The following is a 14,132-nucleotide window of genomic DNA, read 5'->3' on the forward strand; positions in this document are numbered from 1 at the left end:
GTTTCCAGAGTCTGAAATGCAGGTGTCAGGGACAGACGCGGAAGGAGATTTTTACCAGAAAGTTCTAAAGCTTACTGATGTATCAGATGTATCAGATTGTAGGTGGTTTTTTTTTTTTAGCCTTCGCGTTCATATTTTGCTGTGTTTGTTGCATTTTTGTTGCATTGTAAAATATGTGGATGGAGAGGGGTGTTGTCAATATTCAGTGTTTTATCCTTCATAGTTATCATTCTTTATTTTCATGTACATTATGGGTCTCATTCAGTAAATTTTTTTTAAATTCCATTCCGTTTTTTTTAAGGTGGTCTGTCTTAACGTTTTTTAGCTTTCAATCAGACATTATTGTGAGGTTTTGTATTAGTGTTCCTAAAAATAGATATACCGGCCCTCAGACACATTTTTTCTCTAAATTTGGCCCCGCAAGGCAAAATAATTGTATTATAGACCATCTATAAAAAACGTACTATGCTCTTAAAACACTTAAAAATGACCTAATTGATCATTTGAATGTGACACTTTTATGAATGTTGATACTAATTTCAAATCTGTAAGTGGACCCAGCATCTGCAACACAATCTTAACATGTTTGTGAAGAAGAACCGAACACTTTTATTTTATAAGAAAAAAATAAAATTAAATAAATACTGACTGTTACCCCCCTAAAAAATAAAATTAAATAAATAAATATTGACTGTTCCCCCCCTAAAATAAATAAAATATTGACTGCTACCCCCCTAAAAAAATTAAATTAAATAAATAAATATTGACTGTTACCCCCCTAAAAAAAATTAAATAAAATAAATAAATAAATATTGACTGTTACCCCCCTAAAAAATAAAATTAAATAAATAAATATTGACTGTTCCCCCCCTAAAATAAATAAAATATTGACTGCTACCCCCCTAAAAAAATTAAATTAAATAAATAAATATTGACTGTTACCCCCCTAAAAAAAATTAAATAAAATAAATAAATAAATATTGACTGTTACCCCCCTTAAAAAAAAATAAATAAAAAATAAATATTGACTGTTACCCCCCTAAAAAAATAAAATAAATACATATTGACTGTTGTTACCCAAAGTATATTAAGTGGGATTTTTCAGAAAAACAAACACAGCATTTTTCGGAGTATAAGTCGCACCGGAGTATAAGTCGCACCTGCCGAAAATGCATAATATAGAAGGAAAAAAAACATATAAATGGCACTGGAGCCCGGCCAAACTATGAAAAAAACTGCAACTTATAGTCCGAAAAATACTGTATATACAGTAACACAAAAACAACCTGTCTCTGTGAGCACTATAGGTGAATAGCCATGCCTTGAGGCGTTTTTTTCCGGTCCATTATTTTTGCTGCTTGTGTGACATCACAGGAAATGACGTAGCTCAGTCCAATGACTGAGCTACGTCATTTCCTGTGATGTCCCACAGGGCATTTCTTGTGGGACGGGATTCGTTCCCAGGGATTCGAATAAAGAACCAACTCTTTTTTGTTTACTATAGTGGCCTCGATAACGGGAACCGGTTCTCAAAAAGGAATTCGAGTCCATGGAATCGGTTCTTTTCTTATCGAACAACCGGGAGAACCGGTTTCGAACATCATCCCTAGTCGGGATAAATAAGAGCTGAGGTTATGTCCGATGCTGGAGGTGCAGGAAAGGATGGACTGCAAAAAGTCAGTGTTCAAAAACAAAGGGGAAAAAAATACAAAAATGAGGGGTATTTTATTTGAACTAAGCAAAATTATCTGCTAATAGAACAAGAAAATGTGGCTTGTCAAGACTTTCCAAAACAAGTAAAATTATCTAACCTCAATAAACCCAAAAATAGCTTAAAATAAGTATATTCTCACTAATAAGTGCACTTTTCTTGGAAAAAAAAAAAGTGTCCTTTTTGCTCAATATGTTGAAAAATATTCTTAAATGAAGTAAATGCTAGTGTCATTATCTTGACATAATGATATGCGCTCGGCATCATGATTTGTTTTCATGCTTAAGAAATTATTACCGTATTTTCCGCACTATTAGCCGCACCTAAAAACCACAAATTTACTCAAAAGCTGACAGTGCGGCTTATAACCCGGTGCGCTTTATATATGGATTAATATTAAGATTCATTTTCATAAAGTTTCGGTCTCGCAACTACGGTAAACAGCCGCCATCTTTTTTCCCCGTAGAAGAGGAAGTGCTTCTTCTTCTACGCAAGCAACCGCCAAGGTAAGCACCCGCCCCCATAGAACAGGAAGCACTTCTTCTTCTACTGTAAGCAACCACCCGCCCCCATAGAAGAAGAAGAAGCGCGCGGATATTACGTTTCATTTCCTTTGTGTGTTTACATCTGTAAAGACCACAAAATGGCTCCTACTAAGCGACAGGTTTCCGGTTCATGAAAAGACGCAATCTCTCCATCTGCACACGGACTACTATTTCACAGCAACTGCCTAAAGACTTTCAAGAAAAGCTGGCTACTTTCCGTGCATATTGTAAAAACAAGATAGCTGAAAAAAAGATCCGGCCAGAGAACATTATCAACATGGACGAGGTTCCACTGACTTTTGATATTCCTGTGAACCGCACTGTGGATACAACGGGAGCACGTACGGTGAATATTCGCACCACAGAGAATGAGAAGTCATCCTTCACTGTGGTTCTAGCTTGCCATGCTAATGGCCAGAAACTTCCACCCATGGTGATATTCAAAAGGAAGACCTTGCCAAAAGAGACCTTTCCAGCCGGCGTCATCATAAAAGCTAACTCGAAGGGATGGATGGATGAAGAAAAGATGAGCGAGTGGTTAAGGTAAGTTTACGCGAAGAGGCCGGGTGGCTTTTTTCACGCAGCTCCGTCCATGTTGATATACGACTCCATGCGCGCCCACATCACGCTGGTTTTTAATATATTATTAAAGTTTGACTGACCTATCTGACTGTTTTTTTGACATTCCTTTAGCGCAGTTAGATGCGGCTTATAACACGGGGCGGCTTATAGGTGGACAAAGTTTTGAAATATGCCGTTCATTGAAGGCGCGGCTTATAACCCAGGGCGGCTTATGGTGCGGAAAATACGGTACTTTAAAAAAGTAGTTTTATTCTTGTGAGTGTTGATGACAGTTGATACTCTAGTTTCAAGCATGTTTTACTCAATATAGGTCATCAAATCTCAGCAACAAGCTGTAATATCTTACTGAGATCATTTAGGAGCAAAACACTCTAACATAAAATCTGCTTAGTGAGAAGAATAATCTTATCAGACAGAAAATAAGCAAATATCAGCCTTATTTGACATATTTAATCTTATTTAGAGTTCACTTTTTGCAGTGTGGTCTCTGAGTGAGCTTACTTTGTTTCATCCCCCAGCTTCAGGGACTCGAACCAGCTTTGTGTCCTCAGGCTGACCGAGCCACTTTTAGTCGTCACTTTGATCCTTTGCACCGCCGAACTGTCAGTGTTCATGTAGCCTGAGAGTGGCGGAGGAGAATGTCAACAAAGACAAAGAGGATTAACTCAACATTCATTTGGTTGTAGTTTGCACCTCATGTACAGTCGTGGTCAAAAGTTTACATACACTTGTTAGGAACATAATGTCATGGCTGTTTCATCTGACATCACATGGACAAAGATAAGACCTTCTGGAGGAAAGTTCTGTGGTCAGATGGAACAAAAATGGAGCTGTTTGGCCACAATACCCAGCAATATAAGTTTCTGTTTCTGTAATATTGCAATTTCTTAAAATGATTACTTTTTTATGTAAAATGATTACTTTTTTATGTAAAATTATTCTTTTTTTGGGGTAAAATTATTACTTTTTTTGTGTAAAATTATTACTTTTTTGTGTAAAATTATTACTTTTTAATGTAAAATACTGACAATTGTCATACAAAATTCAGACTTTTATCACAAAATTGCCAATTTTTTTTTGTTCATGTAAAACAGTGACATTTTTTGTTTCATCTGACATCACATGGACAAAGATAAGACCTTCTGGAGGAAAGTTCAGTGGTCAGATGGAACAAAAATGGAGCTGTTTGGCCACAATACCCAGCAATATAAGTTTCTGTTTCTGTAATATTGCAATTTCTTAAAATGATTACTTTTTTATGTAAAATTATTACTTTTTTGTGTAAAATTATTACTTTTTTGTGTAAAATGATTACTTTTTTATGTGAAATTATTACTTTTTTATGTAAAATTATTCTTTTTTTTGTGTGTAAAAGTATTACCTTTTTTGTGTAAAATTATTACTTTTTTGTGTAAAATTATTACTTTTTAATGCAAAATGCTAACAATTGTCATATAAAATTCAGACTTTTATCACAATATTGCCAATTTTTTTTGTTCTTGTAAAACTGACATTTTTTGTTTCATCTGACATCACATGGACAAAGATAAGACCTTCTGGAGGAAAGTTCTGTGGTCAGATGGAACAAAAATGGGGCTTTTTGGCCACAATACCCAGCAATATAGGTTTCTGTTTCTGTAATATTGCAATTTCTTAAAATTATTACTTTTTTTTAATGTAAAATTATGACTTTTTTGTGTAAAATGATTACTTTTTAATGCAAAATGGTGACAATTGTCATATAAAATTCGGACTTTTATCACAATATTTCCAATTTTTTTTGTTCTTGTAAAACTGACATTTTTTGTTTCATCTGACATCACATGGACAAAGATAAGACCTTCTGGAGGAAAGTTCTGTGGTCAGATGAAACAAAAATGGAGCTGTTTGGCCACAATACCCAGCAATATAAGTTTCTTTTCTGTAATATTGCAATTTTCTAAAATGATTACTTTATGTAAAATTATTACTTTATGTAAAATTATGACTTTTTTGTGTAAAATTATGACTTTTTTGTGTAAAATTATTACTTTTTAATGCAAAATGGTGACAATTGTCATATAAAATTCGGACTTTTATCACAATATTGCCAATTTTTTTTGTTGTTCATGTAAAACAGTGACATTTTTTGTTTCATCTGACATCACATGGACAAAGATAAGACCTTCTGGAGGAAAGTTCCGTGGTCAGATGGAACAAAAATGGAGCTGTTTGGCCACAATACCCAGCAATATAAGATTCTGTTTCTGTAATATTGCAATTTCTTAAAATGATTACTTTTTTATGTAAAATGATTACTTTTTTGTGTAAAATTATTACTTTTTTGTGTAAAATTATTACTTTTTTATGTGAAATGATTACTTTTTTTATGTAAAATTATTCTTTTTTTTTGTGTAAAATTATTACTTTTTTTGTGTAAAATTATTACTTTTTTTGTGTAAAATTATTACTTTTTTGTGTAAAATTATTACTTTTTTGTGTAAAATTATTACTTTTTAATGCAAAATGCTGACAATTGTCATATAAAATTCAGACTTTTATCACAAAATTGCCAATTTTTTTTTGTTCATGTAAAACAGTGACATTTTTTGTTTCATCTGACATCACATGGACAAAGATAAGACCTTCTGGAGGAAAGTTCTGTGGTCAGATGGAACAAAAATGGGGCTTTTTGGCCACAATACCCAGCAATATAGGTTTCTGTTTCTGTAATATTGCAATTTCTTAAAATTATTACTTTTTTTTAATGTAAAATTATGACTTTTTTGTGTAAAATGATTACTTTTTAATGCCAAAATGGTGACAATTGTCATATAAAATTCGGACTTTTATCACAATATTTCCAATTTTTTTTGTTCTTGTAAAACTGACATTTTTTGTTTCATCTGACATCACATGGACAAAGATAAGACCTTCTGGAGGAAAGTTCTGTGGTCAGATGAAACAAAAATGGAGCTGTTTGGCCACAATACCCAGCAATATAAGTTTCTTTTCTGTAATATTGCAATTTTCTAAAATTATTACTTTATGTAAAATTATTACTTTATGTAAAATTATGACTTTTTTGTGTAAAATTATGACTTTTTTGTGTAAAATTATTACTTTTTAATGCAAAATGGTGACAATTGTCATATAAAATTCGGACTTTTATCACAATATTGCCAATTTTTTTTGTTGTTCATGTAAAACAGTGACATTTTTTGTTTCATCTGACATCACATGGACAAAGATAAGACCTTCTGGAGGAAAGTTCCGTGGTCAGATGGAACAAAAATGGAGCTGTTTGGCCACAATACCCAGCAATATAAGATTCTGTTTCTGTAATATTGCAATTTCTTAAAATGATTACTTTTTTATGTAAAATGATTACTTTTTTGTGTAAAATTATTACTTTTTTGTGTAAAATTATTACTTTTTTATGTGAAATGATTACTTTTTTTATGTAAAATTATTCTTTTTTTTGTGTAAAATTATTACTTTTTTTGTGTAAAATTATTACTTTTTTTGTGTAAAATTATTACTTTTTTGTGTAAAATTATTACTTTTTTGTGTAAAATTATTACTTTTTAATGCAAAATGCTGACAATTGTCATATAAAATTCAGACTTTTATCACAAAATTGCCAATTTTTTTTTGTTCATGTAAAACAGTGACATTTTTTGTTTCATCTGACATCACATGGACAAAGATAAGACCTTCTGGAGGAAAGTTCTGTGGTCAGATGGAACAAAAATGGAGCTGTTTGGCCACAATACCCAGCAATATAAGTTTCTGTTTCTGTAATATTGCAATTTCTTAAAATGATTACTTTTTTATGTAAAATGATTACTTTTTTATGTAAAATGATTACTTTTTTTGTGTAAAATTATTACTTTTTTGTGTAAAATTATTAATTTTTAATGCAAAATACTGACAATTGTCATATAAAATTCGGACTTTTATCACAATATTGCCAATTTTGTTTGTTCTTGTAAAACAGTGACATTTTTTGTTTCATCTGACATCACATGGACAAAGATAAGACCTTCTGGAGGAAAGTTCTGTGGTTAGATGAAACAAAAATGGAGCTGTTTGGCCACAATACCCAGCAATATGTTTGGAGTAGAAAAGGTGAGGCCTTTAATCCCAGGAACACCAAACCTACTGTCAAGCATGGTGGTGGTAGTATTATGCCGTTTTGCTGCCAATGGAACTGGTGCTTTACAGAGAGTAAATGGGACAGGATTACCTCCAAATTCTATCTATCTATCTATCTATCTATCTTTCACACACATTTTAACCCAGTCTTTTCTTGGACAATTCCACAACAATATTGCACCACTACTGTGAGACTTGGATATTGTTACAAGCCTATAAATCAATAATATCACAAAAACTGTCTTACCAGTAACTTGGGTGTGGCTCTCAGTGGTGTTCCTCTGCAGCTGATGCAACGTCACATCCCGGCCGATGTGCACCGACGCGCCATTGAGCTCCACCTCTGCTCTCAGCGAGGACGGCACGCGTATGCACACCGCTCCTACGGAAGAGTCCAGTCGGTAAAAAGGTGCTTAGGACCAGTGTTGGGACTAACGCGTAACGCCGTTATTTTCGGCGGTAACTAGTAGTTTAACGCATCATTTTTTTTATTCAGTAACTCAGTTACCATTACTACGTGATGCGTTACTGCGTTATTTTTTATGTAGTATCGGCTAGAAACAGAAGATCTGAGTGTGTTTTATTGGAGAGCTGCAGTGTCGTCCTTTTGAATCTTCCCGTGTCACAAGGGAGAGAAGAGGAGCGCTGTGTGTGGGTGGGCGTGTCTGTGTTTACTAACAAGACATCATGAAGCTGAAGTCGAATTTCTTAACATGGAGATATTCTCACAACTTTTCTTTTGTCCAGCACAAAGAAAAGAGCATTTTAGTTAAATGTAAGTTGTGTCTTGGATCAAAGATTCTATCTACTGCCCAAAACAGCAATTCGAATCTGCTGAAACAGCTACAAAAGCAACATGCTTCGACGAAGCTAGTAAAGAGAGACACAGACTCCGATGCCACTTCACCTCCACCTAAGGATTTTAACAAAGGACAACATTGATAGAGCCATTGCAGCGTATGTGCTAGAAGACATGCAGGCTATTTCTACAGTGGAGTCACCCGATTTCAGGCAGCTAATTGGCATGATACCGGCGTCAAACAGCAAATGGCACGGAAAACATTTTCCACGTACCTGGACAGTGGGTACATAAAAATGGAAAGCGAGCTAAAGAAAACTCTCCAAACTCTGCCTCTGCTCATCATTCAGCACTGAAGGTACACACACTCTGTCAATTCTCTTACATACTCTTTCATTCTAGACTTCTAGAGTGTTTGATTATCACATCACTCTAAATGTATAGACGATAAAGTTCACAAACATAAAGAGGAATCCTAGTGGGCCAGGACAATCTTTCCTTATCTCTAAACTAAAACTTGGGAAATGTGTGGAGCAGGGGTGTCAAACTCAAATAAATAAATAAATAAATGAGACTTACAGAGTGGGCCAAAATTTAAAACTGAACAAATTAACCTTTTTGATAGGGACCCAAACAAGTTTTGCATTAAATATTGAACAAGCAAGGCTTATATAACTTTATAGTGACATGCAAAATCGAGTTTCAAATAATAATAATAATAATTAAAAAATATCAATGGCATATCAAATACAATTTAAATACAAATGTAATGCCTCTTTTCTATTTGCAGCCTTCGGAGGTAAATATCAACATTAACTTTTTCCACAGGCTAATCAATTTGAAAATAAAATAATGAATAAACCAACCATTCAGGACTTTAAACTGCCCAGTTTGCAACACACTGATGTAATCTGACGTGCCCAAGCCCGATACCTGACATCTTTTCTTGGATGCTAGTTCATTAATGTCGGGGCTCAGGCTTTGAGCTGAGACAACCTTCATTATCGAAGGTAATGACACACCTTGTAGCTTCCCGTAAGAGTTAGTGCTGCAAAGGGTTCTGGGTATTTGTTCTGTTGTGTTTATGTTGTGTTTAGGTGTGGATGTTCTCCCAAAATGTGTTTGTCATTCTTGTTTGGTGTGGGTTCACAGTGTGGCGTATATTTCTAACAGTATTAAAATTTTTATACAGGCACCCTCAGTGTAACCTGTATCAATGAAGATCAAGTATGCGTTGCATTCACTTGTGGGTGCGTGCTAAAGCCGCACATATTATGTGACTGGGCCAGCACTCGTTGGACTGGACAAAAAGGATGATATTCGGGAGGTGCACTGAAATAAGGGAGTCTCCCGGAAGGGTAGGCAAGTATGAGAATTAGCGGTGAATGCGGTGTTACCGCGGCACCGCCGCTGTATATAATCGGCGGGCCAGCTCTAGTGTTAATTTGATACCGCCTCAAGGGCCAAGTGAAATTACACGGCGGGCCAGAGTTTGACACCCATGGTGTAGAGTGTTCTGGGCTTCAGACATGATTTTATTTCACAATTCCTTGAGAGAGAAAAAGGCCTGGTTAGGCTTTGTGTATGTAGTGTGTGCCTTCCTTGGTTTACAGCTATGTTGTTATTATGCTCTTTGTTACTTATGTATGTTATGTTGCAGCTATTTAAAACAGTTTTGTCAATTTGTTCTGGCCTGAAATAAATTGGCCCTTCGAAGCATATCTTTGTCTTTGTGTGTTGTACGTAGACCACATTGCTTAGCAGAGTTCAGTGATGCAAATGCATGTCAAGTTGATCAACACATTGTATTATTCTCCACTGCAACAACAGTACTGAAATGAAGGCTAAAAGGGCATTAATGGGAGCCTTAAAAAAAAGGAGTAACTAAATAGTTACTTTTCACAGTACTTTTTGGTGTAAGTAACTGAGTTAGTAACTGAGTTACTTTTGAAACAATGTGATTGTAACTAGTTACTGGTTTTCAGTAACTAACCCAACACTGCTTAGGACACATCGTGGCGTTCTTACCTGCCTGGCTGAGAACCTCGGCGCTTCCTCCGTCTCCCACGTAGACGTCAATGCCCCCGGTTTGAGAGGAAACCTTCAAGGAGCCATTTGAACCGTCTGCAACACACACACACACACACACACACACTCACCTTTGACCCTTTGACACGGGATTACTAGCATAATGGTGCCATGAGAGGATCTTTACCTATGTGTGTGTCCCCTGATGTGTTCTTCACTGAGGCGTCCCCTTTGCAAACAAGATGACGCACATGAATGCAAAGAGTAGTCATTCCAGTAAAGATGACTTGTGTGTCACCATACCAACTTTATTTATAAAGCCCTTTAAAGACAAGCACAGTTGAAAAACAAAGGGCTGTACACCACAAAGAAATGGAGGCAAAGGACAGACTAAAAAATAACATTTAAAACAGAAATAAAAATTCACATTTAAAAAGCAAATATAAATTACCCTAAGAACAGTTTGTTAGATAAAAACAGTTTAAAAGTTAAAAACAGTTAAAAAAAGTTGAAAGCTAAAAACAGTTTAAAGTCTCATGCTGGGTTAAAAGCCAGTGAATAAAAATGGGTTTTAAGAAGGGTCTTAAAAATAGCCAAAGAAGGGGCCTGTCTCACATGGAGAGGGAGATCGTTACAGAGTTTGGGACCCGCAACAGAGAAAGCTTTGTCCCCTCTGAGCTTGCGCTTTGTTTTGGGTACCTCCAGGATCAGCTGATTAGCTGACCTGAGGGACCGGGTGGGGGCATAGAGGTGGAGCAGCTCAGAGAGGTACGGTGGGGCAAGACCACGTAAGGATTTAAAAACGAGTAAGATCATTTTAAAATGGACTCTAAAAGACACAGGCAGCCATTGGAGGGAGGCTAAAACAGGAGTAATGTGCTCTCTTTTTCTTGTGTTAGTTAAAAGTCGGGCAGCTGCATTTTGGACCAGCTGCAGATGTGAGAGAGAGGATTGATTTATTCCAAAATACAAAGAGTTACAGTAATCCAGCCGAGATGTGATAAAAGCATGGATTACTGTCTCTAACTGTTGCCTAGAAAGAAGGTTTTTAACCTTGGCCAGCTGACGTAAATAAAAAAAGCTGGCTTTCACCACTGTGCCAATCTGACGGTCCAATTTAAAATCACAGTCAATACGAAAGCCCAGGTTGGTGACCATGGGCTTAACGTGCAAAGCCAAAGGGCCAAAGTCAACAGGGGGGAGCTCACAGGTACCACTAGGTCCAAACACTATTACTTCTGTCTTCTTGTCATTGAAATTTAAGAAGTTTAGGGCCATCCAGGCCTTGATATCCTCAAGACAGGCAAGTAATGGCTGTATTGAAGAGGCATAATTTCTCTTTAACGGAAAATACATTTGTGTGTCATCGGCATAACAATGAAAAGAAATAACATGCTTTCTTAGGATTGAGCCCAGGGGAAGTAAATAAATAGAAAAGAGAAGTGGTCCCAAAACTGAGCCCTGTGGGACCCCACATGTCAAGGGAGCAACGGAGGATTCAGATCCAGCAACATTTACAGAGAAGGTCCTGTTAGTCAAATATGACTTCAGCCAACTCAAAGCAGTACCACAGATTCCCACTCGATGCTGTAGGCGTCTAATTAAAATATTATGGTCCACCGTATCAAATGCTGCTGTTAGATCCAGTAAAACTAAAATCACATGATCACCTAAATCTGTTGCTCGAAGGATGTCATTAAAAACCCTTAATAAAGCTGACTCGGTACTATGGAGGGGTTTAAACCCAAACTGAAAGACTTCTAAAACATCACAGTCCTCTAAAAAAGTGTTTAACTGGGTAAAAACAATCTTCTCCAAAATCTTTGAAAGGAAAGGCAGCTTAGAAATGGGTCTAAAATGGGCTAAAACTGAACTGTCCAGACCAGGTTTCTTTAAAAGCGGTTGAACCACGGCGTGTTTAAAACTGGTAGGAACTACACCAGAAAACCGACTGCTATTTAAAATGTTAAGAACAGGCTGCCCTATGCAAGAAAACACTTCTTTAAAAAAGGTAGGAGGGACAGCATCATGAGGAGAACCTGAGGGCTTCATATGATGAGTTAACTCTTGTAACTGCCGCAGAGTCACTTGCTCAAACTGATTAAAAACAGCAGAGTAGTTAAAGGGGACAGAAGGATCAGAGGTCGGAACAGAAATGAGAGCCCTCATTGTGGCAATCTTATCAATAAAATACTCTAAAAAGGCATTACACAATTCAGAGGAGGGTTCCAAACATGTAGGCTGAGGGGCATTAAGAACAGAGTCAATGGTTTTGAATAAAACAAGTATTTAAGTCAGTCACCAACCAATTGTGCAAGTTCTCCCACTTAAAAAGATGAGAGAGGCCTGTCATTTTCATCACTGGTATACCTCAACTATGACAAAATGAGAAAAAAAAATCCAGAAAATCACATCTGATTTAAAAAAATGTGTTTGTAAATGATGGTGTAAATTAAGTACCGTATTTTCCGGAACATAGGGCGCACCGGATTATAAGGCGCACTGCCGATGAATGGTCTATTTTCGATCTTTTTTCATATATAAAGGCGCATTAATGGAGTCATTTTATTTGATCAGAATCAAAATCAGAAATTTAAAAATTTCAGCACAACCCCAGTCAAGATCAGACAAACATCACAGGGAGACAGAACAGGATCAAATATTACAGGGAGACAGAACAGAATAAAAAATTACAGGGTGACAGAATATTTGTTTCTAAATGTATAAGACTTCCTAGGTCTACATCAGTGGTTCCCAACCTTTTTTGCACCACGGACCGTAAACTTTAATGTAGGCATTATTTTCAGGGACCGGCATTCCACTTGTGCCAGATAAATACAGCAAGGATAACGTGCATGAAAAATACAACTCACTTTAACGCTGAATTAGTGTTTCTCTGCAATGAGATGCAGATGGAAATCAGCCTTTAGCTACAATCTTGTCACTTTTCTGTCTGATATGTTCATTAATGTGGATTGTATCATGTCACAAAGTTATAACAAATGGCGACTTCCTATGAGGAGTTTTACTGTACATTTGGTGTGTCTCGTGCACAGGTGTCAAACTCAAGGCCCAGATCTGGCCCTCCACGTCATTTTATATGGCCCGAAAAAGCCTGGAAATATGTTTCAAAAAAATACCTTATATTTTCTTTCTTTCCTTTCTTACTAAAGGTATTAGGGTTTTTTTCCCCAAGTTTGACAAGGGAAAAAAGTGTGTCCAATATTGCAAGAAATATTATATTATCTAACTTTGTTGGTCAAAATCCAAATAAATACTTAAAGGGGAACATTATCACAATTTCAGAATGGTTAAAACCATTAAAAATCAGTTCCCAGTGGCTTATTATATTTTTCAAAGTTTTTTTTTAAATTTTACCCATCACGCAATATCCCTAAAAAAAGCTTCAAAGTGCCTGATTTTAACCACCCGTCCATTTTCCTGTGACGTCACATAGTGAAGCCAACACAAACAAACATGGCGGAAAGAACAGCAAGCTATAGCGACATTAGCTCGGATTCAGACTCGGATTTCAGCGGCTTAAGCGATTCAACAGATTACGAATGTTTTGAAACGGATGGTTGTAGTGTGGAGGCAGGTAGCGAAAACGAAATTGAAGAAGAAACTGAAGCTATTGAGCCGTATCGGTTTGAACCGTATGCAAGCGAAAACGACACGACAGCCAGCGACACGGGAGAAAGCGAGGACGAATTCGGCGATCGCCTTCTAACCAACGATTGGTATGTGTTTGTTTGGCATTAAAGGAAACTAACAACTATGAACTAGGTTTACACCATATGAAAAACATTTGGCAACAACATGCACTTTGAGAGTGCAGACAGCCCAATTTTCATCAATTAATATATTCTGTAGACATACCCTCATCCGTGCTCTTTTCCTGAAAGCTGATCTGTCCAGTTTTGGAGTTGAAGTCAGCAGGCCAGGGAAGCTAGGGTCGATATTCTTCTCTTGATCATCTTCGGTGGCATAAGGGACGGTGTGAGCCAAGACATCCAGGGGGTTTAGCTCGCTCGTCTGCGGGAACAAACTGCCGCCATTGCTTGCCGTGCTACCGAGGTCCTTTGTCCCTGAATTGCTCACACACTCCGGCAGATTCAATGGGGGTCTGGCGGCAGATTTCTTTGACTTTATCGTTGGAAATGAATCTGCTTTGAGTGTCGCAAGATATCCACACATTCTTGCCATCTCTGTCGTAGCATAGCTTTCGTCGATAAAATGTGCGGAACAAACGTCCAATTTCTTGCCACTTTGGCATCTTTAGGCCACTGGTGCAACTTGAATGCGTCCCTGTTCGTGTTGTTACACCCTC

General features: G+C 36.6%; 1 protein-coding gene across 5 annotated transcripts in view; it reads right to left on the minus strand.

Moving 5' to 3' along the window:
- fam185a (family with sequence similarity 185 member A) overlaps positions 1–14,132 on the minus strand; it is a 43,672-nt gene that overhangs the window by 20,029 nt on the left and 9,511 nt on the right. For 4 of the 5 annotated variants that reach the window (XR_009810476.2, XR_009810477.2, XM_061924553.2 and 1 more), the window contains exons 5-8: positions 9,990–10,031; positions 9,803–9,898; positions 7,223–7,357; positions 3,340–3,457 (exon numbers count right to left, since the gene is read on the minus strand). Coding sequence is in view for 3 of the 5 variants with exons in the window: in XM_061924553.2 (XP_061780537.1) it covers positions 3,340–3,457; positions 7,223–7,357; positions 9,803–9,898; positions 9,990–10,031 (391 nt within the window). In the remaining 2 variants the exon portion in view is untranslated. Of the gene's footprint in view, positions 1–3,271; positions 3,458–7,222; positions 7,358–9,802; positions 9,899–9,989; positions 10,032–14,132 lie in introns of those variants that run through there. The other variant, XM_061924555.2, reaches the window with a different exon arrangement.

This window comes from Nerophis lumbriciformis, linkage group LG29, assembly GCF_033978685.3.
Source record: "Nerophis lumbriciformis linkage group LG29, RoL_Nlum_v2.1, whole genome shotgun sequence".
Classification (NCBI taxonomy): Eukaryota; Metazoa; Chordata; class Actinopteri; order Syngnathiformes; family Syngnathidae; genus Nerophis; species Nerophis lumbriciformis.